This window comes from Pelecanus crispus, chromosome 9, assembly GCF_030463565.1.
Source record: "Pelecanus crispus isolate bPelCri1 chromosome 9, bPelCri1.pri, whole genome shotgun sequence".
In the NCBI taxonomy this organism is placed as follows: Eukaryota; Metazoa; Chordata; class Aves; order Pelecaniformes; family Pelecanidae; genus Pelecanus; species Pelecanus crispus.
Window position 1 is genome coordinate 6553666 of NC_134651.1, and position 26206 is coordinate 6579871.

At 47.9% G+C, this 26206-nt stretch overlaps 1 protein-coding gene across 6 annotated transcripts in view; it reads right to left on the minus strand.

Moving 5' to 3' along the window:
- TNIK (TRAF2 and NCK interacting kinase) overlaps positions 1 to 26206 on the minus strand; it is a 79230-nt gene that overhangs the window by 37986 nt on the left and 15038 nt on the right. For all 6 annotated transcript variants that reach the window (XM_075716190.1, XM_075716189.1, XM_075716192.1 and 3 more), the window contains exons 3-11: positions 25672 to 25782; positions 23463 to 23553; positions 21971 to 22101; positions 17457 to 17511; positions 16547 to 16625; positions 12111 to 12286; positions 10386 to 10452; positions 9337 to 9541; positions 416 to 526 (exon numbers count right to left, since the gene is read on the minus strand). In XM_075716190.1, coding sequence (XP_075572305.1) covers positions 416 to 526; positions 9337 to 9541; positions 10386 to 10452; positions 12111 to 12286; positions 16547 to 16625; positions 17457 to 17511; positions 21971 to 22101; positions 23463 to 23553; positions 25672 to 25782 — 1026 coding nt within the window. The remainder of the gene's footprint in view (positions 1 to 415; positions 527 to 9336; positions 9542 to 10385; positions 10453 to 12110; positions 12287 to 16546; positions 16626 to 17456; positions 17512 to 21970; positions 22102 to 23462; positions 23554 to 25671; positions 25783 to 26206) is intronic.

A 26206-nucleotide genomic window follows, 5' to 3' on the forward strand; every position in this document is an offset into this window, starting at 1 on the left:
GAGAATGAGGTGGGCACCCACATCCATCCCACCTGAGAGCTGACACCGATCAATCAGCCCAGGCACCCTCCAACCCTGCCCAAAGAGCCTTGGGTATATCCATCACTCTACTAGGGACCTCTGAGGGTAAAGGGTGAAAAAACACTGGGAAATGGCAAACATTAACTGGGAATACCACAGAGCCCTGCCCTGGGAACCAGCGGGTGGGAAAAACCTGCATTAAGTGTCTCCACACCTGCGGGCCAGCAAGTGGATCCACACAGAAATAAATGATGGCAGTGGAAAGCAACACATGCGGCGTTAACAATTAAGCAATTTGCTCTCAAGTGGCAAAAAATGTGTTTACGAGAAAAACCTCTGATTAGAGGAAGAGGAATCCGTGCCGAAAGCGATCACCCCACTCCTGCCGGGTTACCTGCTCGTGCTCCGCACGCCGCCGCTCCTCCTCCCGCCGCATCTGCTCCTCGTAGTGCCGCCGCTGCTCCCGCTCCTGCTGCTTCCGCAGCTCCTTCTCCCGCCTCTGCTGCTGTGGGGACAGGAGGCACAGGTCAGCACCCCCGCTCCTCTCCCTGGGGGCTCAAAGTCCTTTTTCTCACAGTTTTTGGCGAGCCACCTAGCCCAGTGACCCGCAACGCTCCCGCCCGCCTGAGGAGATGCCCTGCCAGCAGGCAGGTCTGTTTGGGGTGGTAGAGGGGCTTGGCGATCCCACCTCATCCTCACATGCTCCGGTGCCTGGCACCGGCTTCAGAGAACCCACAGCATCCTCCTGGCAGCACCGCACCATGCAGGCAACCTCATTTCTCCTCCCGCTTGCAGGTGAAGCCACACAGGCAGTGCATGGTCCTCACTTACCAGTGTGCCCGACTGGTGCGTTCATCACGCCCCGGCCGCAGGGGGGGCTCACCCCGGGAGCTGCGCGAGCCCATTGCTTATGGGAACTCACGTTTCAGCCCCAAACCCACCCATGAGGATGAGGGAAGGTGCTGGGGGAGCTACTGCCTGCCGAGAGAGGAACGTGTCCCTCTTACGCTTGCTGAGACCAGAAGCTAACACAGAAGACCAAAATCCAAGAGTTTTTTCCTTTTTGAAACACAAAATGAGCAAGGTGGAGGGGCTTGCCTTGCTGTCCTCAGGCCACCCCTGCCCTCTGCCTCCTGGGTCGCATCCCTGCTTGCTCGGCTCTGTAGCACCTTTGCCAACAGCAAGCCAGGGCGTTTTGGGGTGATGACAACCTCCAGCCTCCTGTGAGCCACCCAGGGTGCGCTGGGCACCCAGCTGACACCCGCAGCCCCCACACCCCCTGCTTTTAACCCCCTTTTAACTCCAGCTACCCAAACCACCCTGCTCTCCCATCCTGGGGAGCAGGGGCTCGCAGCAAACTGCTGCAGTGCTCTGCCATGAGGCAGAGGGGCCACGGGCTGCTCCGCACTGCAGCCCCGCAGCCAGCACATCGGCAGAGGGCACTCAAATGCCAATATTGGCTACTGGGGCTCTGCAGCCTGCAGGCACTCCATCATGCGCTGGGTGCAGCGACACGCGTGCAGCGCTAATGGGGAGGCAACCTGCTGAAGCATAAACCTCGTCCTGTTTTTCTCCCTTTTTTTCTTCCCTGTTGCCAACACACAACGGCTGAGCAGACTGCGGTGGCGAGGCAGGCACCGGCGGGGCTGGCAACGCCGTCCATGAGCTAAATCACGTGGAGGGCCGGAGCTGGCAGCTGACTACAGCAGCTCTGCCCGAGGAGCTGGCTGAGCTATCTGGAGACAAAGATGCATCCACTTTAAACTGCTGCTCTGCAGTAAACCTGCACTGCATATACAGATGGATTTGGTATCTATATCTATCTGTAGAGAGCTATCTATATAGATATCTTCTATATAGATATTTATCTCTATTATAGATACCTATCTATAGAGATATTACATACATATTATAGATATTCTGCAGTTCTATCTCTATAATAGATATCTATCCAGATATATTCTATATATCTATCTATCCCTATTATAGATATCTATAGAGATTTATTATAGACATTCTATAGATCTACCTCTATAATCTAATATAGATAGATTAGATATCTAACTGGATATCTGTCTAATAAAATAGTTCCATCTCTAATACATATATTTATAATAGACATCTATCTAATAGATCTACTCTATTAGATAGATATCTATTATAGATATTATAATTCTATTATATATCCATTCTATGTTCCATTCTATACTCTACTATATATCTTTATATATCTCCCTAGAGATAGGTATCTACAGATATCTTTATAGATAGATACCTTCAAAGATAGATACACCTTTAGACAGATACATAGTTTTTTTAACAAACAGTTCAAGACACCCTCCCATTTCAATACAGGGAGGAGCCATTGCCTTTCTGGCTGCCATCTCCTCAGCCACAGGTTACATCCACAGCCATCCTGCACAGGGATTCTGCCGATTTCCTCTAGCTTAACGTTCGAGCTGCAGCACAGCTTTAGTGCCACCTATAGCCATATTTATCAGTGCTGTTCCACTCGCCTCAGGGAAGGAAAATCACATCCAACCTGAAATAACCTGCCAGCTCCAGACTCCGGCGTGTCCCACGCCAGGCATAGTCACTCACGCTGCCCACGTAAGCCGGGGATGCATGTGTTACTCCATGCATACGCCTGTCCTCGCCGAGTACAACGCAAATGTAGGGTTGTTCATATTTTTTTGAACTCTAGACTAGGAATTGCAGAGGATACACCACCGGGACGTGGTAACTCTGCAGCAGTAATGGTAACACATGGGATTTCTTGGCTTTGCCAGCGCTCCCTGACCTCCTCAGATGAGCGCTGTTGGTGATGGTCATTGCTCCCGTGCACTCAGGAGCACCGATCTTTTGACTAACAGGTTGAATACACATTACCCTGAGCTTCCAGTCATAGTGCGTACCACTCTGGGTTTGGGGTGGGTTTGAATGTTGGGGTTTTTTTCAGTTAAAATAGCACGTTGCTGAATAAAGCACAATAATGCTTGTGTAGGCTGGGTTTGGCTGGCAGGAGGCAAGGCTCTGAATGCCACAGCTATTTCTTAACTAAAAATCACCCGATCGGTCTTTATTGCCAATCTGGCAGGCCAACAAAGCCAAACCCCTCCAAGGAAAGAGACAAAAGCATTTTTCCCAGGGAGGGAGCAGCGCACCACCATCCTTCCAGGGGACCACCCGGCCAGCGGCCCATTTCCACACCAAAAAGCCTATTTAACCCTAGGAGCTGGGAACTGAGCCCCCCAAGCACGGTTTTCTTTCAAAGCCAGGCCTGATGCTCTTTTGGATATTTAAAGGACCTCTGCCCCCTGCCACAGTGAGGCTCTTCAGGCTGAGGCTGTGAGTGGGATGAAATATATACATTTACCGAGGCCAGGAGTACAGAGCTTCCCTCCAGCTCAACAGCATTTTTGTCAGGTCACATTATAAGCAAGTCATTTGTCACAGTCGCATTATGAGCACCTTCAGCTAAACTCTGCACCGCCAGCTCAGCAATGCGGGGCTGAATCGGCAGCGGCACAGCCTCCCGGCACGCTCAGCTGCCTTCCCCATACGGCCCCGCTTCGGCAGCTGGCAAACATCTGGAGACGACGTGGCACTGCAGTGGGCAAAGCCTCCAGCAACGCACCCATCTCCCCTCTGCCTCTGCTCACGCCGGTGCCGAGCAGCATCAGGATGACAGGGACCCTGTTTAAAGTAGGGATTGAGCTCAGTGAGATGCAGCTGAAAACTGCATGTGGAAAGTGCATGCAGAAAGGGGGGGTAAAAAAAGGGGAGAGATTCAAAGATCTCTCTTTATTTGCCTCCTTTTCTCCCTGTTTTCTGCCCTCCCTCTCCCACTGCGAATGCACACTTCCCACGTTTCTCCAAGCCTGAAACTACTGTGTGTATTTACACTATCCAGATCTATTATTCATGCAAGGCAAGAGCGCCAATTAATTAGGACTGCATTTATATAACTCTGCAGGTAAAGCTATATGTAGCTGCTTGTAAGCCAGAATGGGATCTTATTTGCACTGCACTAGAGATGACAGGTTTTAAATATTGATGAGTGAAGACACATGAAGGCAAAACCTCTGGTGGAAAGGCCCTTGGAGGCCTGGCATGAAACAAGGACTTCAAAGGAGCAAACTCACTTTGCTAGATCAGACGCGTTCAGGACTATGAGCAATCGGCGAGCTGGAGCTGCCCCATGACCCCAGCGAGCTCGGAGAGGCACCAAAGCTTGCAAAAAGAGGCTCCTAGAAACCCTGGCTGCTGCTCCCAAACACGAGCATGACCCAGCAAAGGAGTGGAAGGGGAATTCCAAGTGGCAAATGAAAACAAATATTCTAGGTGGTTGCGTTGTTGTGACAGGCTCGTTTATCTGAGCCACCAGGGAAAGAGTGACTATGGCTGGAACATCATCTTTCCTGACACACCAAGCGATGGAGCACGGAGTGGTGTTTCCCACTGGTAGAGAAACTGGGTCAGAACTTCCCACCATAGCAATCGGGGATCTGACACGCTCAGAACCATCGCAGGAGCTTTTAGTCAGGATCATCATGAAGGATCTCCATGCAGGAAAAGGCTCCTACTTCAGAAACAATGAGTTCTACATGCTTTCTAACCAAAGAAAAACTAGAGAGATGTAAGGCTCAGCACATACCTCTACTACAGGAGCTGCTGTAATGCAGCTCTCCTTGGAGATGGGTACAGGACCGCTGCTGGGACCACTGCAGTACCCCCATGTACCATATTACTGCGAGGAGGCTGTCATCTGAATGAAAATGTTCCTACAAGCTATATGACACCTGCGTATGCAGAAGAAAATAACAACCACCATTTTAGCTAACCTAATTTTATCTGTAATTAATTGCTGGATTTTTTTTTGCATTGCTTTTTAAGAGCTTCCAGTAGACAATCTTCTGCTGGTTAACATATAAAGGAGCTGCAGCAATTTTTTATCCCCTGAACATCTAGCTCTGTAACTGCTCTGCATGAAACCTCACGTGCAAACAGCACGATGCTTAGATTTGCCTTGTACATTCCCTGAAAAAATCTGACCTTCATTTTATACCTAGAAAGGAAAAAAATCCACAACATGGCAGAAAAATGAGGTTACGGAAACCCCTCCCTGACTACATCTGCCCACTGCTGCCAAGGGGTCTGCACAGAGTTTTGTCTTGCAGGATCCCCAGTGCTTCTGACTGGGAGATGTGTTATTCCTACAGCTCAGCCGGAGTTTTGGTAATTAAGCTGGTGCAGCAAGGCTCATTCTGTGCCAGCAACAAATGGAGGGTTTATTAGGGAACTATATATCTCTAATACATGTATATACAGGGAAAAATTAAAATATATTGAAGCTTATTCACCCTTCTGCATTACACAAATATTTTCCTTAATGCTATTTGATCTATTGATCTTTAATTCTCTAATTTTTGTTTTGGTTTGGGTTTTTTTGCAGTTAGTTCTGGTGCACATTTTGAATTCATGAGACCAACTTTCTGCACAAGGGAAAACAAAGCTGCAACTCTACTCCCACGAAGGTCCCGGTTTCAAAGCGAGCTTGGGGATTTTTACTTCCACTGCAATTAAAGACAGCTGCAAATCTAAATCTCTCCGGCTGCCTGGAAGAAGATTCAGCCTTAAAGAAGGAAATTGGTCAGCTGTTGAAAAAGGAGACTCGGGTGTCTGACAGATGCAAGGAGTCACACTAAGGATGGCAGCAGGTCTTGGCAGCAGCATGAGGTGCATCAGGAGACCAGCAGCAGACTTCCTTAGTTGACTTTTTTATATATGCATTTAGTGTTATTACCAGAGCAACATTAGGAGACGGTGTATTTCCCCAAAAAGGCCCTAAAATGAGAGGTACTTTGTGAGAGGTTCAGAAATCCTCGTTTACAAAGATCAAGATGACAGAAAAAATGGGATTCCTTCCTTATGAACTCTGCTGGGTGAGGGAGCAGAAATGGTGGGAGCTCTACCCCGGCAGTATTTAAAAACAAGAAAATCTACGGAAGGTCTTCTCTGACAGAGGAACGGACCAGTTATCCCACTAACAGCCCTTCTCTAGCTCTTTTGCTGTGCATCTCCAGTACAAACTAACTCCAGGCATTTTGGAGCTTGGCATCCTCCAAAGTCAATCCTTTTGGTGCTGCGCTGGGGCCCAGCCGATGCGCTCGCTCAGCCTGGCCACCTTCATGGTGTCTTATTATGAGTCAGAGCTCTTTCTATAAACACAGTAATATGCCTGGCAGTACTAAACAGGCTGACTTAGGAGCCCCAAAAGCCAACAGCTCCAAGTGTTTATTTGTCATGGATGCTCTATTGGGTTTTAAAGGGCAACTTCGTTTCGAAAATACAGTAATCTGAGTCTTCCACTCGTCTCTCCTCCCAGAGATCTGCCTATTGGAGGCACACCCCACCTTAGTCAGACCATAAAGAAGTCTGGAAGGAACCATGTTCCCATTAACCAAAATAAATCCAGAGCCAAGAGCCAACAACTGAAGTTAGAGCAAAGCTAGCGAAGAAAATGCAGAGAGGCCAAAAGGCAACAGCCTGGCTGCCGCGGAAGGGTTTGGGTGTTGTTGTGACGGGTAGGAGAGCTGGAGCAGTGCTGCTCTCTGCAGCAAAACTGCAGCGACATAGATGGAGTGTGCTGGTGCTTCTGGGCAGCGATATCAAACTTGGCACAGCTGTGACGGCCGCTGTTTGGTACCTCTGCCTGGCCATCAGATGCTTCCTGCCCCAAAATACATGGGAAGAACATAAAGACCAAACTATATCCACCACTGGCTGGCTGTGCTAGAAATAGCGGGACAGCCTGGGGTACAAACCCCTTCCTGTGTCCCCAGGACAGCATCCCTCCCCAGGGCGGATGCTGGGGCTCCTCCATAAGCAGGAAGCTCAAGGGGAGGATGCCCCAAGCTGCTTGTGCGGCTCCTCTATCCCACTCCCTGCAGGAGCGACAAAACTTTGCTAATCTCTACTATTTTTCTGGTTTTCCTACAGCAGCCCATGGCAGATACGCAACACCTTGCAGCTGGAAAAGCCGCAGCTGGCCACGCTGGGGAGTGTCCCTCCTAACTGCTGCCACAACCCACCGCGTCTGCAACAGGTTTGTACCTCTTCAAGGACTCCTGCTTTACTCCTCACCATAGCAACTCGGCTATATTTCTTCTTGCCAGGCAAACGGTGTCTAATAAGGAGGAGACATTGTTTTACACCACGGCTGGAGATGCAGGTGAGGCTAAACCTGGCCAGACAGACCCAAGAAGAAGGGCACCCAAGAAGATGCTGGGGCCATTGCAGCTGCTCGCTCTGCCCTAATCCTGGCTGAGCCCATGGGGCTGATCATGCCGGTGGCCCCATGCCGGGGTGGGCAGAGGATGCCCCTCGGTTACAGTCCCACTGTCTTTTCCCCCGTTCTCCGACATGGCAGGAGCATGAAAATGCCTCTTCGTTGGCTTTGCCCCAGCAGATCTCTCCCTTTCAATTTAGGTCTGAAAATTGCAAGGCAGCTGGGAAGAAGGCAATGGGTGAAGAGCCCAGGGGGGCTGTTAGAGCCACCACAAACAGAGGCATTGATTTTAAGTCCTGGCTATGGTGGCATTAGCTTTTAATGACACAGGAGGAAGGACGGGGGGGACCGGCAGAGCCCGGGGGGCTGCACACAGCCGGGCCCCGCAAGGCAGCGCCTCTGTAGCTCAGGGCAGAGCTCACCAGCTTAGCAAGGGGATTAGTCCTCCATTCAAAACCTGCCTGGGAAGCGGCAAAGAGAGAGAACGATTTTCTTCTATGTGAAGAGGACGTATTAAAACAGCAGCAAGCAGTGTATTCATTACAGGATTGCAGCTAATCTGGTGTCTGCTTTTATTCTACTGTTGTTCTGCTCCTGTACCGCTTGCAGCAAGCAGACTGGGACAAAGGCAGAGCCAGGCTTCCTTACTAGACTCCTCAGATCTATTGGGGCAGGGGATTTCGCGGTGCATCTACATGCAAACCCCATCCTCTCTCAAAGCAGCTCGCCCACTTTGGGAAGGGTGCAGGACGCAAGCAAATCCCGACCTACAGAGTATTGAACACTGTGCTCTGACCACACGACAGACCTACATATTTACCAGACTGAAAAAATGCTTTGCCTGCGATTTGCCCGTGTTGGTTTTTGCCCCGCAGGGGCTCAGAGGACCACCTCGAAGAGGGGCCCTACCATCACCATCATCATCACCATCAGCTGCCTGAAATTCCTTCCTGTCTGCACCCCTGGCCTGGGGACATTACTCAGCACACCGAGAGTCAGGTTAAATGTATGAGACACTCTGGCTCGTGCAAATTAAGGGGGTGGTTGCTCTAATAGCCCATTTACTGCAAGTCCTGTTTTCAGACATATCAATGACCTCTTCAGAAAGCTAATTTAATTACCGTTACTGTATGAACCCTTCAATGAGACACCTAGGGTAAGTTCAGTGGGAGGCAATGGGTTTCTTTGTGCAAAACCACATCAAAAGCCCAACCCCCCCCACTTATTCTTTGGTGGACTTCTGCCATCCAGGAACTGAGCGCTAAACCAAAAGCCAGTGCTTCATACAGAGAATGCAGCCGGGCTGTGCAACTCACGGACACCCAAAGTCACCCGGTCAAATCCTGCAGCTGGATTTTAAATGGGGTGGATAATTTTATGACCGATCGCATTTGTAGCTGGTATGTTAAGACAAGGGTAATGAAATCTTATGCTTCAGGGCACATACGGATCATTGCACAAGTCAGGCAGGCATCTGCCCCTCCCCTGCAAGAGAAATTGTAATTGGCAGGGACTGGAAGGGCTAAAGTTGAAATTGGGGATTAAAGTGGCACATGGATCTAGGGAAAGGGCAAATGGAACTATTCAGCTCCTTCTCAACTACAACAGTCCACAGCAGGAAATAATGATAACAAACTTGACAGATGCTTGGACGAGTAAGACTTTTGCCCACCTCGACTGAATACAGCTATCACCCCAATAATGGGCTAACTCCGCTCAGTAGTTCCAGGGATCCTTTTAAGTTTGGCATTTCAAGGGTTTATTTATAGTAAACCAGCTCTATTACCTTCACAGGAGCTGGCAACACTTACTATGGTGACAAGAGTGGCTGGAGGCTGGTACGCAAAAAGCATGAGCGGGGGGTTTGTCCAGTGTAACAAAACATTTGGGGTTACCAACTAGAGAGGTTAGGACAGGACCTTAAACCAGGCTGAGAACAGTCACTTGGGACCTGCTACCAGAAATCCCGCTGTTCCGCCCAAAACCAGCCTTTGCCAGCCCATTGCTCGGCTCTGGCCAGTTACCTCCTCCAGCCTTCGCCTCTGCTCCTTCTGCTCCTCGATCCGCTTCTGCCGCTCAGCCAGCAATTGCCGCTTGTGCTCCTCGTTCTCTCGCTGCTGCTGCTCCAGCTGCTGCCGGCGCAACGCCTCCGACCGCTCCTTGTTCGCCAGCTGCAGCCTCAAGAAATCCCGTCTCAGCGTCGACTCCCCGGGCAGGTTTAGGATGGAGCTGCATAAGAGAGAAGCATCAGAGAAGATCCCCTCCCCATATCCTTAAACCTCTTGCCAGGGGAAGTTCTGCCTGATTTTCCATCGTGGCTCCTCTCCCCTTCATCCCGACAGCATCCCAACACCCGACAGAGCTTGGGCAGCAGCGGATGGAGGGATGGGGGGACCACAAATGTCAGGGCAGGGCAGCAGACACTGCGCTCCGTTCACAGCTCACCAGCAATTTATTTGCTAAAGGTTTCCTTTACATGAAGTTTCTAACCAAAGCCTCTTGTGCTGCAGTGGCACACACTATATTTAGCTGTTCACAAAGCACATTTAGCATGAATCATTGCCAGCTATTAAAATACTACATTATCTCAGTGAAATAATGGAATAACCTGATACTAATTACAATGGCTCTGAAAAATGTCACCAAAGAAAGTTCCAGCCCTACCGCGCTTGCAGCAGCACTGGGGAGGTTTCATGGTGAAAAGTTACATGGAAACAGGAGTTACGCTTGCGTGTAAAGAACCACATTTTAAAGAGTCTTCTTCAATTTCATCTCACATTTCTTCCACATCTAAATACCCACATTCCCATGACAGCACCCCACCGCACCGCAGATCCCACAGGCAGTGGGGTAGCCGTGTCTTCTTCCTCAGCTGTTGGCCAAGGTGACCCATAGCATCAGTTTATACCCACGCACCATCTAGCAGAGGGAATATACTCTGTTCTGCCAAGGAACGGGACTGAGAGCTCAAACTGTCCTTTTTCCACCTCCAGTTCATACAGGCCTGTAATCCAAGCCAATTTTATACAAAGTTAAAGAGATGTAAGGGCAGAAATGAAATGCTGATTCTTACCTGGGCTCTCCGGAGTCATTTTCCTCCTCCTCCTCCTCACTTCCACTGTACTCGTACTCTGTCTCATCTAGGAACAGAATTGCTCATCAGTGCCCTTTGCTGGACTCAATTGTTTTTCCAGTGGTTGAAAACCCCAGAGCTCTGAAGGCAGAACAGACAACTCTCTTTTTCTCGCATGACAAAGAATAAGCAGCATTATTTCTCTCCATTTTCTGTTTTTAGGGGGGGCTGCAAGGCCAGGGAAGGATGGGCGGTCTCCCTGGGTGCTGGCACCTTGCACGCCCATGCCGGCCGGGAAGAGGGCTGCAGTCCTGGCCGGAGCGCCGCGGGCAGCACCAGCACAGCAGACAACGGCCCCAACAACTGAAGACGCTCAATGTAAAGATGGGGGGTGTCCATAAAATAAGAATTTATCCCCATATGACAGTGAGTGACCCCCTTCTGCAGGAGGGTTCTTCGAAGGGAGGAGCACCACAAGCTACTGAAGCCACAGGCACTGGAAGGTGGCATTTAACTATGGCTCTAAAGGCACCAACTCCTCTCTCTCTAAGCATATGCTCTTCCTATGCAAACCCATGTATTTTCCAGGCAATGAAGACATCTACATAAAAGCCCAGCTGCAATGTTTTCCTATATACTGTGATTTCTATTGGGATATCAACTTTATCGGATGAAGGGAATGATAGTAAAAGAAAGACTTGCATTTATGCAATTACTCTCCATCTCTAGGGTCCAACCTTCATTTGCCAGACTAAACACATTTAATACTTCACTGGGATCCCATTTTATTGTTTTGATTGTAGTGAAATCTATTACAAGGGGCTGGAAGGTACGCATGAAAAATTAATACCGCTACCAATAAGAAGAGAAATAGTGACATACTAATTTGCTGGATTATATAAATGAGCTTTCAAATTAAAATTCAGTTCACAAGCAGCTGAATACTTTAACAAGTTTCTTTGGCTATCTGATCTTCCTTCTAGAGGACTTTGATAGGGCCTGGAGAGTTCACTGAAAACATTCAGTTTAATAGGTTATTCCTAGTCAATGGAATTGCTTTGGGGCAAGGGTCTTATCTAGATGTTCGTTTGCACAACTCTGCTCATCATTGGTGCAGCATGAATGTCACGTAGATCAACAGACTTGGCATGAAATACATGAGCTGGGAAAAATTCAGCTTAGCAGCTTCTCCCTCCCACACGCCGGTATGTATATATGCAGACGTAAATTTTATACACACATTTTAATGAATCAAAGCTTAAAAGTTCTATGTGGAAATTACCACTTGGACAAAAAAGACACCATTTTTCACCAGGGGAAAAAAAAAGATTTAAAAACACTGCTTAGCTCTGATGACAATCACCTGTAGGCTTAGTATGAACACTGATTGTTTTTGTTATTGGTATTTATTTTTGTTTCAATGACTGAGAGGAATCAAATCAAACAAAATAATCTGACCTCAAAACCATAAGACGTGTTGTCACACAGAAGGACCACACCTATTTAACTCAACCAGTTTGCAAACAAACTTAGCCATCTGAATAAGGGAAACTGGTACTAAGACTGTGAGCAAGCCAGTGCTCTTTGCCTTCCTTCTTCTACCCACAGGTTTTAGCCCACACAGATGCACCTTGGTCTACCCTAGGGATCTCCAAGCACATGGCAGAGGTCAAGGATTGCCCAGAGCACTGCTTCTCCACTAACCTTTCTCACTTCTCCACTAACCTTTCTCTCCTCGCTTCTTTTTAGTCCTGTCGATGTGGTCCTTGAGCTGGATGCGGACCTGCCTTTCATTGGGCTGGTCTCGGATGAAGGGGTGCTTCATCAGCTGCTCCGTGGTTGGTCTCTGGCTGTGGTTCTTCACTAGGCAGCTCTCAATGAAGGACTGAAACTTTTTAGACCTGGCCCAGGACACAAAAGGAAGGTACTGAAAAAAAACCTGGAAACTATATCGATTCATGTATTAGAAAGTGAGAAACCTGTGTTTTTTGAGATTGTCTGGCTGCTACACAGCTCTTGCTCAGATGCAGCCTTCCAAGTGGATTCACATGACTTCTCGGTTGATGCTTAGCATGGTCTCAAAGCAGCTCTATCACATGTACCCTCTCTCACTTTATTCTCTCCTACTCTTCCCATGCATGCTCCTATCTATGCCTTCCTGGTGCAACCAGGAGAAACCACCATTCTGCTGAGTCTGGAGAAAGTTGGGAACCATCGGTATAACCATGGAATCACCAAAGCCAGATGTCATCAATGGCAACCAAGAAAATGCAAGGAAGTGTTCCTCCTCCCTTCCCTTTGCCCTGTGAAAGTGCAGGTAGAAACGAGAGACAACACATACAGATATAAATGCAAAACAATTAAAAAGCAATTGCAAAGCAATTAAATAATTGCGTCCATATTTTGTGGCCCCGGGCAGTGTTTTGAGAGATGTACCTTTCTGAAGATGAGGAGGACAAGCTAGGTTGATGGTTATTTTAGATTTAATCACCTGACACTACATGGCTTGTTAAAGATCAGACAAGCTCTGGGCGATGCTTGCTGCCTGCAGCCCTTCCCTGGCTCTCTCAGGGTGAGCCCCAGCAGCATTACTGACCCACCATGTCCTGGGGGCCACCGTGTCCCGGTCCCCCGAACACGGACCCAGGCAAATGGGGTGTGCTCTTTGGGCAGCACAGCTTGGGCAGAGGTAGGAACGCAGCTGTGGGTGGCAGAGCCCAGCCCCTCCTTGCAGCCCGCCTTCCTGCAAACAGTTAAATTCAATCTCGGCTAAAACAATTTCAGCCAAATCTTTAATAAACAAATTTCTCTTAGTCTCAAGTGTTGCATATCAAAAGTTTTCCTGGAACTAATTTCACCACATTATAAACCCAAGAGAACAGGGATTTACAAGAAAGAAAGATGTTGCTTTAGGAAATAGGAAAATGAGTGTAAATTAATGTCAGAAGCCAACAGATACTACAAAATTGCATTAGAAGTAAAACAATAAGCTTTCAGGGATTTTACTTTTAAGCTGTCAGACTAAAAGTGATTTATCTTTTAAGTGCTAATCCATACAAATTGAGATGCAAAAATAAAATAAGCTACTAGATCCAATTAAATCCTCCCTCCAGCTTTATTAACAAGCAAATCTTCCTTCTCCACCTTGCCCCAAGAAACCCCGTGTCTCGGTGTATTCCGGAAGGGACAATCCATGCAACGCTCAAAAAAAAAATCTGCTTCTAAAATATGATTCTCCCCTGTTGGTGTGAAGCTGAAGAGACTGCGGTCCTGGGTGCATGGTCCAGAGCACCCATAAATACAGTCCAGCTGAAGTAGCTAAAGAGTTATCCTCCAGTAAGTGATGGGTTTGCCCATCTCTCGGTGATGGGCGTCCCAGTGCCCTGCGATGCCCTAAGACACCTTTGCATCCTCGAGCTGGCTGAGCAGCTATGGAGAGGGACCCGCTCACGCCTCTGGTTTTCCTGAAATCTTCCTCTCCAAAAAAGGAAGCCTGTCCAGTGGCACAGTTCAGCCCTCACCAGGGCTGGAGCAGAAGACAAGGGCTTTCTCCCTGGCTCTGATCCGGGAGGACACCGTCACACATCTCATCCCCTCCCTGGGTGCAGGTCAGCCCATCTTCATGAACCACGCGCTCCTCCAGCTCCTGGGGTTTGTAAAGCTTAAATCAATGTTTGCAAAGTCTTTGCAGCTGTTTGGATGAAAAGTGGTATCACAGTGCAAATATCACCTCATTAACAAAGAGGTTTTGTCATCTCTTATAAGGCAGAGCTAAGGAGTGTTTATGGGAACGACATCACTAAAGTTCAAGTCCATTTTATCTGTGAAACACGGGAAGAAGAAAATAAAGCTTCATTGCTGGCTGGTTTTAATTGGGAAAGAAAATGATACCAAAGACTCTTTAATTTCATAGGAACACAGCACTATTTTAAAAGCGAGTTCAAGGATTTCGTAAGCAACAAAAGTATTTTCCTCTCTGGGATTTTTGATTCGGGCCAGCTCCCGTGTCTGCTTTCCCTCTCGGCTTTCCGTGACTTACCCTCAAAGGTGCGGGAGTCACTTCGTTATTTCTTTCACTGAAGGAAAAAGATGGTCTGCCCACGTGATGTACTTTCACGTGTTGCTGCACACAAGAAGCAAGGATGAACTCAAGGTTCCAGTTGAACCTTTCTTCATTTTGTTTTTCTCTTGTGATCTGTGCTTGTGAAAACCACTGACTGCCAGACAGCCACTGTGAAAGCCTGGTTAAACATCTCCAGTCTTTTTGGGTCAGGCTTGCAAAGCTCCAGGACCCATTCTGGCTGGGCCCAAAACCTGCAGCTGAGAAATGAGCCAAGGACAGCAAGTTTGCCCTGTGTTCCACTGAAAATACTGAAAAAAAATTGCTCTTAAGGAATAGGTGGAGTCGTACTGGCTTGGAGCTTCATCTGGGTCCTTTGGAGTTTCTCACTGCAATGAAAGCTTGGAAGATGGATATAGGTTTGAGCTGTCCAGGGTACACGTGTCCCAGCTCTACCGGAGACCAGAGATCCCTGCTTGCTCATGGAGGGGTAGCAGAGGCCAGGTGAGCACCACGCTCCCCTGGAGGGGTTCAAAGCTGGAGTTTCATTAAACTACGAGTTCCAAAGTGATCCCTTTCTCAAAGCAGCCGGGATGCCATCCCTGGCATGGACAGAGCACAGCCCTGGAGAGACGAGCCAACCCTGGTCAGACACCACCATGGTTCACCACCACGAGATGTGCAAACCTCAGACAGCCACCAGCCATGCGAGGGGAAGGTGGTGCCAAGCAACACCCCGGCTTGCACAAAGCACACCCCAGTAACTCAGAGCAGGGACTAAAATACAACTGCCACCCCAGCTCAGGTTTTACCTTAGGAGACGGGGAAATGTTCTGCTTAAAACCTGCTTTCGTCAGCCCCGCCTCTGCCTGGAGGTTGAGGAAGCCTTTGCTGAATAAACAGCACTTTTGTATGAAAAATAAACTCTGAAGTCTTACAATCCATTTTGTGCTGTAGCAGTGAGGATAATGAAGTAGGAGACTGGTGATCTGGCAGAAAACCAGTGTATAAACTATCTTCTCAGCTGACTAATAGTATCCCCAAAAGGCTGCGCGAGGAGAGCGAGGATCTTTGACACCCTCTGCAGAGCCAGCCAGGAAAGGTCCCTCTCCTCCTGGTTTGGTACTGGATCAGCTGATGATTGGGCCAACAAAATTAAGATGCCTCCTGTCAAAGTCTGGGTGAGTTTTCAGGGGCTGGTCCTAAAACCCCAACACCATGCATCCGATGCATGCCCCTCTCGCTCTTCTCCCAGCAACAAAATACCTGCTACTTTGGCACGAAGTGTTTTCAATACCTAGCAATTACTCTTCTCCTTTTTTTATGTGTCTTCAACAAGATAATAAGCATAATTTCAAGAAATAAGGCAAAACTTCCTTCTGTGAGCTCAGCCTATCTAGGACCAAGGGGCAGTGCTGCCTCTCTAACATCTGGCAGATCTTTCCTGACCAAACCACTGCTGAACCTGGGGCAGGCAAACAGCACAAACTGAAGATGACTGTTTTTAAGGAGTCCAGCTCCATCAGTACAGAACATAGAGTAACAAAACAACATCTGCTGGGCTTCAGGAATATTTTTCCTACGGGTTTTTATTGGCATGCCCTGCTTTTTTTTCAAAACACTGATGTATTTTTTCCTGCAAAATTTTAAAATAAAGCCCAAACTAAGTATGAATCTCCGCATTCCTGGGCCTTCAAGATAAACTATCCTTTTTTTTTGGCCTGGATACAGGTTTCCACTTCAAAACGGAACCTGACTGGAAAGAAACGGGAGCCAAGCAAAGTGTCATCTGGCTTCATGCTGCACGAACTGCCTTGGAAAAGCCGAGTCGGTGCTGTGAAAGGGCAGCATTAGAGAGCATTCCCCTCTCTGCCTACCTAGGAAGCTCTCCATCCCACGGTGCACGACTCCTTCAGACCAAATTGCCTCTCCAAAGGAGATCGAGACCCGAATCTGCACTCACCAGAGTGATGCTGGAGACCGTCACCACCCGCCAAAGCTATATAAATGTAAACACCAAATCCCCAGAGCACCCGGGCTGCAGAAACAAGTTGCGCCGGAGACATTTTTACAGCCACTGAAGACTGAGAAAGAGACTCACCACTTCTTTGATTTCAACCTCGGGGCTGGGTTGCGGGGGATAAGGAAGAGGGCTCTCATGGGATGCATGTCACAGAGAGCTGCAATGTGCAAGAAGAGGCATTAAATACAGGACAGCGTCTTGCAGGCCACCCAAGTTGCCTAAAGAGTCTACCCACCCAGATGGGGAGACCCAAGTTTCCCCTGAAGCTACAAGACCTGCAGGGCAGGAGGATTTGCAGTGACAAGCGCGTGCAGATGCTGGCTCGGCAGCAGCCTGGAGCTGAGGTGAGAGCCGACGTCCCCAGCCAAGCGTCACGCGTCTCCCCAGCACCGCTGGGCTCAGCGGCCGGACACCTGCGCTCCTGCAGCTGCGTGTCCCCAGCACCCTGCCAGGTGCTGACAGCAAGGGGCCCAGAGTATGGTACAGCTGCACCACGTGCCACCACGCTCTGCTTTATTTACTTCCATTTACCAGCACACAAGGACAGTCCCAGGATAACGCTGGAAAACCACGGCAGTACGACCCCTGCAGAGGCACCAGCTGAACCCAGCGTGCCGCTGACTGTGTCACCGTGGAGGTCAGAGAAACACCAGTGCTGAGGAGCAGCGTTTTACCTGCTTTCAGTCCTCCACCTCTTCTTCATATGTATTTTATTTGAGGAAACTGAGTCCCAGAGTGCTTAAATGGTGTAACGGGAGTCACGCAGGGTTTTGTGCCTTTGCTCACTGCCCATCCTGTCCCCTAGGCCACGCTGTCCTGGCAGCTTTGTCCCCATGGACCCTGTGAGCTCCAGCTCAGCGAGCCCAGGCTGCCTGGGAAAACCTTTGCACAGTGTTTCTTCCACAGAACCCAGCACTGGCCGGTGCTAAGCAAACCCCAGCACGTTACAACCCAGGGTTAATTAAAGCAGAGCAATGCAGCTACTTACGGGGAGCACCTTCCGCCATCTCGATGGCTGTTATCCCCAAGGACCACAAGTCGCTCTGTAAAAGAAAGCAGAGGGACACGCGTGATGCAGGGGAGCATTGTCACAGCGGCGGGCACCGAGTGAGGGGGAAAGCGTGGCTCTCCCCAGCCCAGGGGCCTCAGCCCGGTGAGCCAGGTCTCCATATTCTCTACAAGCCCCCAGACCCACACCTTGGGAGCTTTGTCTCATCCTCCTGCCTTGTGCTGGGGCTTTAGAAAATAATTCCAGTCCTGTTTATTCCAAGATTTATTTCGAAACCTTCAAGGCGTTTTCGGTGTGGAACACGGCCACCTCGCTGGGGAACCACTCCCAGCAGCCGTGGTGAGGACACTGCCTGGGGAGATGCTGATGACCTGAAGGTCTCCTGGTGAGGGCATCTTAACAAGCCCTGTGCAGTAACGAACGAAACCCTGGCTCCCAGATTAGCTGCTGACAAACTACTTCCTGGCTTCATGGCTGGGGTCAGCAGCAAACCTGGCTGCCAGCTCCCTGCTTAAAGCTGGGTGATACATCCATGGATTTGATACAGCTCCACAGAAAACAGGCCGCCTGGAATGAATTAAAAATATGAAGTATCTTGAGATACCTCAGGAGACTCTTGTATCATGGACTGCTCATTAAATGGAAGCCTGAAAAGCGGCATTTCACCAGTGGAAGGAGAAATGGGCACTTTCGTTTACCCTGTTCCCAAGCTCTGCTCAGCCCACACAGTTGGTTGAGTCTCTTGAATGATCAGAGCACAGAGTACGCACCTATTTGGAAAACTCTTTGATTTCATACTTGTATGACTCTTCCTTCCATTTTCTCCCTTGCAAACAGGGACGTTTGTATCCCCAGCTCCCTGCCAGAGAGCAGCGGTGAGCTCCCCTCCAGCGCTGCCTACCCACCCCACGCCGACATCGCTGATGAGCTGCGGCTGCACCTCTAGATCTGGTAATGAGCCCCAAAGGACGCCTCGGCTCTCCTGGACAGCCGCGGAGGCAGAGACAGTACGTGCCCAGCGAGAGAAAACAAGCACCTTCCCTAACGGCACTGCCGCAACTTGGTTTTTTGGCAGAAGGCGGCTAATTCGCTATTCTGAACGCTGCGTCTAGGGCCGCTACTGATTCACAACCCAGTACCTGCTGCATCGGGAGCAGGACCCAGGCTAATTTTTGTGCCTTCATCTCAAGCGCAGCCTGACACATCTCCAGGGGGACGGAGAGACCTGCCCGAGATGGGAGGGTGGCAACAGCAAGGGCAGAAGCTGCAGGAGCACAGGGGACCAGAACAAGCCTGATGCTATGTAGCTGCAGCTGAAGTTTGCTGGAGACCAGCTAAACTCTGGTTAGCACATCAAAACCAGTAAACATTGTAAGGAGTTACATCTCAGGGTGGAAGGGATGGACTCTGCCTTCCACCCTTCCTCCTGCACCTCCAGTGCTCACGTCTTGCTCTCCATTCGCCCCGCTCTCCACCATATCCCTGCAGTCCCACTTCAGTATTCTCCTCTCTGTTTCAAGAGCTGCCCTTTCCAAACCACCTCAAGCCTCTAAACCTGCAATTTTGCAAGTAAATCCCAGAAAGGTTGTTTATCCCAGCATAGAGCCCCCAAAGCTCAGCCAGAGCTAGACATAGCCTCTAGGGACCACAAGCAACTTCTCACATACTCCATCCAGGAAAGACAACTTGGATTTTCAATTTTAAGGTACTTTTCCTCATTTTTAACTCAAGTTCCCCCCTAAAAAATGCCGTCCTTGCTACACATCTTTGGGCCTGCTTAAAAATTCTCCCTCAGATCTTATTTCCAGCAGGACAGTCTCATCCATTCTTTGTTTCTGTTCAGCTGGGATTTCTGCCGCATACTTAATTATCGCAGTCTTTCCACATGATTCAGCACACATGACCCCTTCCCTTTGGGTTGCCGCTGAACTCCTTCCAAATTCCTAGTGTGTCTTTCCATATCAAGGTGCCCAGTATTATATGCAAGATGCCAAGTGATCCTAAAGCTGGAGCAACATAGAAAGGGATTATCGCCTCTCTAAGTCTCCCAGAGAAAGCAGAAAACTCTGCGGGAAGCACACATTTTATAATGATCTGGAATTCGGGGGGGTGGGGGGGGTGTTTTATTTTTGAGTCTGAAAAGCTTTTCAGTCCACCAAGCAAAAAGACGCCGTGCTAATATATTTGCATTGTCTTGACGTGGGAAGGGAAGCAAGATTCCTGTTTCCCCCCACTTTTGATTCTAAGCTTATTTACAAGATATCTCTAAAGAAAAAAGGAAGACCGGCTGGGGGAAAACCCAACAAATAACCTCAACAATGTGAAGTTTCTATTTGCTCTTTTTTAAAGTGGTTTATTTTTATGAGGAGGTATTTACTGCCTCCTTCCACAGATTACACAGGCATCTCTTTCTGGCTAAGAAAACAGTGAGATCAGGGGCTTTTTGTCCAACAGAATAAGCCTGTGAGGATTCCTTTTTTCACCCTATAAATCTCATCTTTTGTATTCACTATTTTAAGCCAGTCGGCTAAACCTGAGAGCATCTGATTTGCAGCCCTTTAAAAAAAAAAAAAGTCATTTAAGTAATTTATATCCTCCCCCCCCCCCCCCCTTCAAAGCAAGAGCATCAGGTGCAGGGATGTGATCTGGGGTATGGACTAGTGTCCAGTGGCTCCCACATCACCACGAGCTCCGAAAGCACCCTGCAACGAGCATGTCGGCAGCATTCAGCCTTCTGTTTCCTACTGCTAGCCAAGGGAAAACATTCAATGCCAACTTCAGAGACGCAAACGCCCGGCTCGCTACAAGCATTTGATCCTCAGGGACAATAGAGGGATTCTGGTCCTGGCGTTTGTGCGTCAGTCAATGGCATATTAAGTGCCCTAGTTATTCTGGAAACAGAAAAAACCTCAGGGATTTCTGTGGGTAAAAAGTAGCCTATGAAGATATTAGTCCGTTTTTTAAGAAAATAGTAATAAAAAGCTGCAGTTAATTAGAGCGTTGCGCCGTCAGAGCCAGGCGGCTGTCAGTGGAGAAGCGGCAAGAGCAGCTAGCGCGGGCTGCAGCCCTGCTACGAAGCGCTGCCATCAGCAGAGCTGAGGAAACGCCTGTTGTAATTGGTTAATCAAAGAGAATTAAGTAATTGCAGATTAAACTATTTCTACATGTCCTTATTAACGATTTATGTAACCCGGAGTCTGAACTCAGACTGGAGAGCTGCTCTCTAGAAAACCATCAGTTCAACAGCTGACTGATGCACTTAAATAGCCGCAATACCAAAGCATCGCTTGGTTACTAAAAATCCTTCATCTCTCAAAAATTTCTCTGAGCGATTGGTAATTGCACCCCAAATCGTACCACGCTGGTGGGCTGTTGCACTGTTATATTGTAGTGTCCTACCGTTAAAAGGAAGCTACCTAGCTCCACACCAGAAGGTCTCAAAGTCCTTTTTCAACATTACCTTCTTAAGTGGCCTCTCAGTATGCATGTGTACAGCAAGCTTTAAACCACGACAATATGGCTCAGCTTCTCCCCCAAAAGCCCATGTGTCACTGTCTTGCTCTGCTCTCCGGATGCACTCAGTGGACCTTAGGGGGTTTGGAGCTAGAAATTCAAGTTCTGGATGCTTTAAAAAACGAAGGGACAAAAACCAAAGGACATTTCGACAGATGTGTGTCCAGAAACTTGCAGTAAGGCAGAAACAGGATAAAATATATTAAGCTCTCCTTGCTTTAAACATCGGACCTCACTGTAGTTTGAATGGGCAGGTGGAACTCATAACCCTCCTGCTGACTTGTTGCATGGCATGGGGCTCTGTGCCACGTTTATAACTCAGCAGCAATGTTGTGCTGCCACCAATCCAAAAATAAACTTCAAATGGGCAAGAGAGACATGTGAAAAGTAGGTCAGCCCCCCAAACGTCTGATTGTGTGGCAGCCTTCAGATCTCCCTGCGAATACCAGCCTGCAGGCCAGAAGATGTGATCCTGCCCTTTCTAAACCTGACCTGACTTCTCTCTAGAGTAAATAGAGCAAACACAGCATGTTTGACTGTAGTATTTAAACATGCAGCACTGAAAAGCAGGCTAGCAGGTAGGAAGCCTCTGTCTGACACCTTTCCTGGTGTAGGGAAAGACTTCTTCACAGTAAATTTGGACACGTGAACAACACAACAAAGATTCACGTTGGACCTGAATTGGCATCTCAAAATCCAACAGCCAGAAAGCAGGAGGAGAGTACGCTGGCTGTCAACATATTCTGCAAGGCTGCAAGAATACACTAGATTCCCGAGTGCTCAAGTTCATGGTACTGGGGCATAAAATCTGAGATCATACCAACCACCTTCTTCAGATGTTTATGATCACAACTCTCATTGCAAGCACCGATAAGGGCTGCTTTAATTCCTCGCCTACGTTATTCGTGAATGTGGTAGACTTTGCAAATACTACATCTGTAATCACATGTAAAAGAGTAGGAAGATGCTCATTTAGGTACCTTGAAGTCATAAGTGGCATCAGGATTTTCATCGCAGGCAATGACCTCGGGGGCCATCCAGTAAGGCGTTCCAATGAAGGTGTTTCTCCTGCCCACCGTTCTGTCCAGCTGAGCACTGACACCAAAATCCACTGTGGATCAGAGAGACAACAGGGCATTGTAAGGTCGGAGAAAACCCGAGGAACTCTTCTGCTGACTGTAAAACATTGAATTCATTCAGACCAACTTCTCTGCACGATCAGGAGAGAAAGACAGGGCCAGAGACATTCCTGTTTGATCTCTGCTGGGATCAACAGAGGTCAGTCAAGGATGAACCTGATCATCTGACGTCCAGGTTTTGTAAGAAACCCTGTGCCTTTTCCTCCTTGCCAGGAGGCAATGAAAAGAAATCACAGCTCCTCACACTAATGAGAAACAGGGTTAGCAACATGAATAAGCAGGAGCCTTTGTTCTATGCTTTCTCATTTGAATTAAAGCCTGCCAAATATTGGTAGGAGCCTCATTTTTCTACCTAAATTCTTGCTGGAAATGGCAGAAATGCAGAAGACTTAAGGAACTAAGGGCCAAGGACAAAGGCCTATAGGGAAATGTCAAGAAGAGAGCTGCAAAATGAAGCAAAAACTCGTGAAATCAAATCAATGAGAGAATACTCTATGGTCCACTAAGTTCACTTTGTGCAACACAGTGGCTGGAGATTTGCCCTGGAGAATTTCCCCTGGGAGGGGAATCTTCACCAGCATAAAACCAAATGAGCTGGCGGTGCCATCTGTTAAGCTGGGGTTTTATTCTGCTGTTAAGAGAGGAGACATGGGAAAACAAGGCTTGCACCTCACTTTACCAGTGTATGGGATCTTCCATCACTAGTATAAATTAAAACACACAAAGACAGCCTTAATAACACTGGTGCTGGACAACTGAGGATATCAGCATGTCATCTCTGCTGATCTGCTGTCTTCCAGATATCTTCACGTGAATGCCTGGTCTTCTCCAGGGTGACTAACATTGCGTATGAAATTCAGAGTAGTTCTTGCAAATTAAGCTCTCTCCAACAGGTTGGCTTGGAAAAAAATCTGGATTATGTGACACAAAATTGACTGGACTATGATCCTGTGCAACACTAATATGAAGGTGCGAGGGAACAGCCTTTGATGACGGCTGGCGATGCACAGAGGCCAGTTTTCAATCCAGGGCATGAAAAAATGGTCTGATTGCTTAACCTGTATCTGATGGCAGAGCTGCCCAAACTACCTGTCTGAACAGAAACACAACTGCAAGTACATCTTTGCATGCAGAACTTGGCCATCAACCACTGGCAGTTTATTGCACAGCACTTGGTCAACACCCAAGGTCATGTTATTGAGGCTGGCACAAGTAAAAACACAGAGTAGCTCTTAGTATCCATCCCCTTTCTCCAAGTCATGTACAAGTCAGTTTTGCTGCTTCCCTCCAGCCAGCCCACTTGCAGTTTCCAAGAGCTCTAACCCACTCTTACCTAGTTTAACTTCTGCATTTTCCGTCAGCAATACGTTCTGTCCCTTGATGTCTCGATGAATTACTTTGTGCTGGTGTAGATGACTCAAGCCCTAGAGAATTCAGAGAAAGGTTAGAGGAATCCAAGTTCAAAGCATGTTATTTTCTGACATTCCTCCTCAACCAATTATGCTCCAGAAACGAAAGATTCACAGTTGGAGTAAAGCACTTGAGAATACTTTTGTTTATCATGTGTTCAAAATACTATCCAATGTCACACGCTGGGAGGACGTGCCCGGCAAGCAAGACGCCCACCGACGGGCTCTATTTGCTGCAGCGGGTGCTCTCCATAGCAGGAAACAGGAACCATCAATTCTATAGGGATTAAAACCAACCTTTCAGTTTCTGCAGGAACCCATATTAGCCCAAATTCCTCCATATCTCTAGACATATTTTCCCCCATGTTCTCCCTTGGCTTAGGGAGCCGTTTCTGTGGCAGAAACAACAGAATGGTTTGTCTCCTTTCCGCATTTCCGTCATCCAGAAACTGAAGAAAACAATTCTCTTGTTATATCGGCCCAATAAACGGGACTTCAATACACTGATAAGCTTGTATTAAAAAAAGCTACCATGTAAATACAAATATTATAACCTGCACATATCCCTAATGGAGATATAGCTCAAATTAAAAGCCTGTCTCAAAGACTAAAGGTAAACTAGCTTTTCTGTTGTGCTTTTTTATTAGCTCATTAATTTCTTTTTGCAACCTACATTTTTATTTCATTCCCTTATTATTTCAGTTTCAAAGTAACATCCACCTATATTGCCAGCTCAGTGAAAATATGGATTACTTCAAAAACTAATTTTGCATTAGGTTTACATTTCACATTAAACATTCATATTTGAAGAAGAAAATAATTTCTGCTATCACTTCTGGTAGTTATTAGTCATTTTACGCTCATTACCTTGGGACAACACTGTGGAATAGATTGTATCTGTACAGGAGCCCTTTTTTAGCCATGTTGTACGCAGTTAGAGGCACCTTTGTGCACTGGAGGCAAAGCAAAAATTTCACTGAATTTCAAAAAATCCTTTAACAGCGCAGGATTGAGTCTCATGTTAGAATTACAACAGGTCCTCAGCATCTGAACTAAGAATGAGCCACCTTCTGCAGCACAAAAGGTGGGAGCCTTTCATCACCTGAAACCCTACAGAGGTCACCAACCAACCGCCCCAACACGCAGCCAAAACGCGGGCGATGACACGCGATGGTGGCCCTGGGACATGAGTCAGTGGCTGGGTTCTGACTCACTGCCACGGTCTATTTGAAGAAGTAGGCGCACAGGGCTCAGACATTTAAAATAAGCCCGTGCAACTGTGGTTTCCTGGCACTGAAAGCAGTGTCCGTACAACACCTGATTAGCTACAGCGCTAGTGTCTCCTGCAGATCGTGTTGATGCAGACAGTGGCAATCAGGGTCAACAGAGAAGTGCTGTGTCACCCCTGGACGCCAGTGGCAGCCTCAGCAGCAGTGTCAGACACGGCCTTCTGGAGCAGTCATTTTGCCTTGTTTTATTTGAATGGCTCTTTCACAGTTTTCCTTCAAGTGCCCAATTTTTCTGTTTTCTCCTGAACAAAATCTTGGTTCATGGAGCAATGGATTTTAATGTCGAAGCAACTATTATGATCACATCATCTGACCTCAGCTGTGCAAAATGCAAGCAAGCCTTTGCTAAGCTGCCATCTCCCAGTACATGAAACTCTGGCACAGCCCATTTTAAGACATTGCAGTCAAACATTTATCTTGTGGGTATAAAAGCTGCAGCATCCTCATTAAAGCCAGAGACATGTGGATTTAATAAAACCTGGGGTGCTTTTTAATCATGAAGATTCTTTCCACTGACTTCATTAGTCCTCACCTTTCTGTTAATTGAAAATGTAATTCTAATGTAAATAAATCTTTGCCGTATTAATACTAAAGGAAATTATATTCTTGTTGAAGGAAAAAGAGGGTTAAAAGTCAGGGAACTAACAGAGCTAAAGGGCATTAAACAGGGCTTATGCATCCCACAAGCACATGAATCATTTGTGCCTGCTGGCACCAAAGAGGCTCCAGCCCATGGCAGCGTGGCAGCCAGGAAGCCTGCAGGGCCAAAGGCTTTCTGTGTCCCCCCAACACCGAGGGCAATACCCCAACAACCCCCAACATTTAGCTCCCTCTGGACACGTACCCGTAAAATCTCTCTGCAGATGTAGGCGATCCACTCTTCCTTCAAGGTGTTCCCCTTCGTGTTCTTGATGAGGTCGGTGACAGAGCCAGCGCCACAGAACTCCATCACCAGCTGCCAAATGGAACAAAAATGCAATTACTGCAATGACACCGACAGCATCCTCCAGGCTGCCCGACTCCAGGGCAGGACCCCAATGCTGGCAACGCAGCTGTGGAGCCACTGCAGTGCTACGCAGAGCCACCGGGACATAATCTTGAACCTATCATCTCTTAATCCATGTGGGTTTTGCTATAAAAATGAAACAATAAAAGCCTGGCAGGCTTTAAAGGCTTGTTGCTCTCCAGAAGGATGGGAACAAGAAACAGGAATCAGTCCAGTGCTGAAAATCAGCAGAGGAAATCGGAAACCTTGAAATCTCAGGCCCCACTGCTACGTACCCTTCTTTATACTTATGATCAATGTTTAGTATCAATATTTAGTATCAACAGCAATACAAGCAAAACTCCACCTCTTGCATATCAGTTCTTCAACTGTG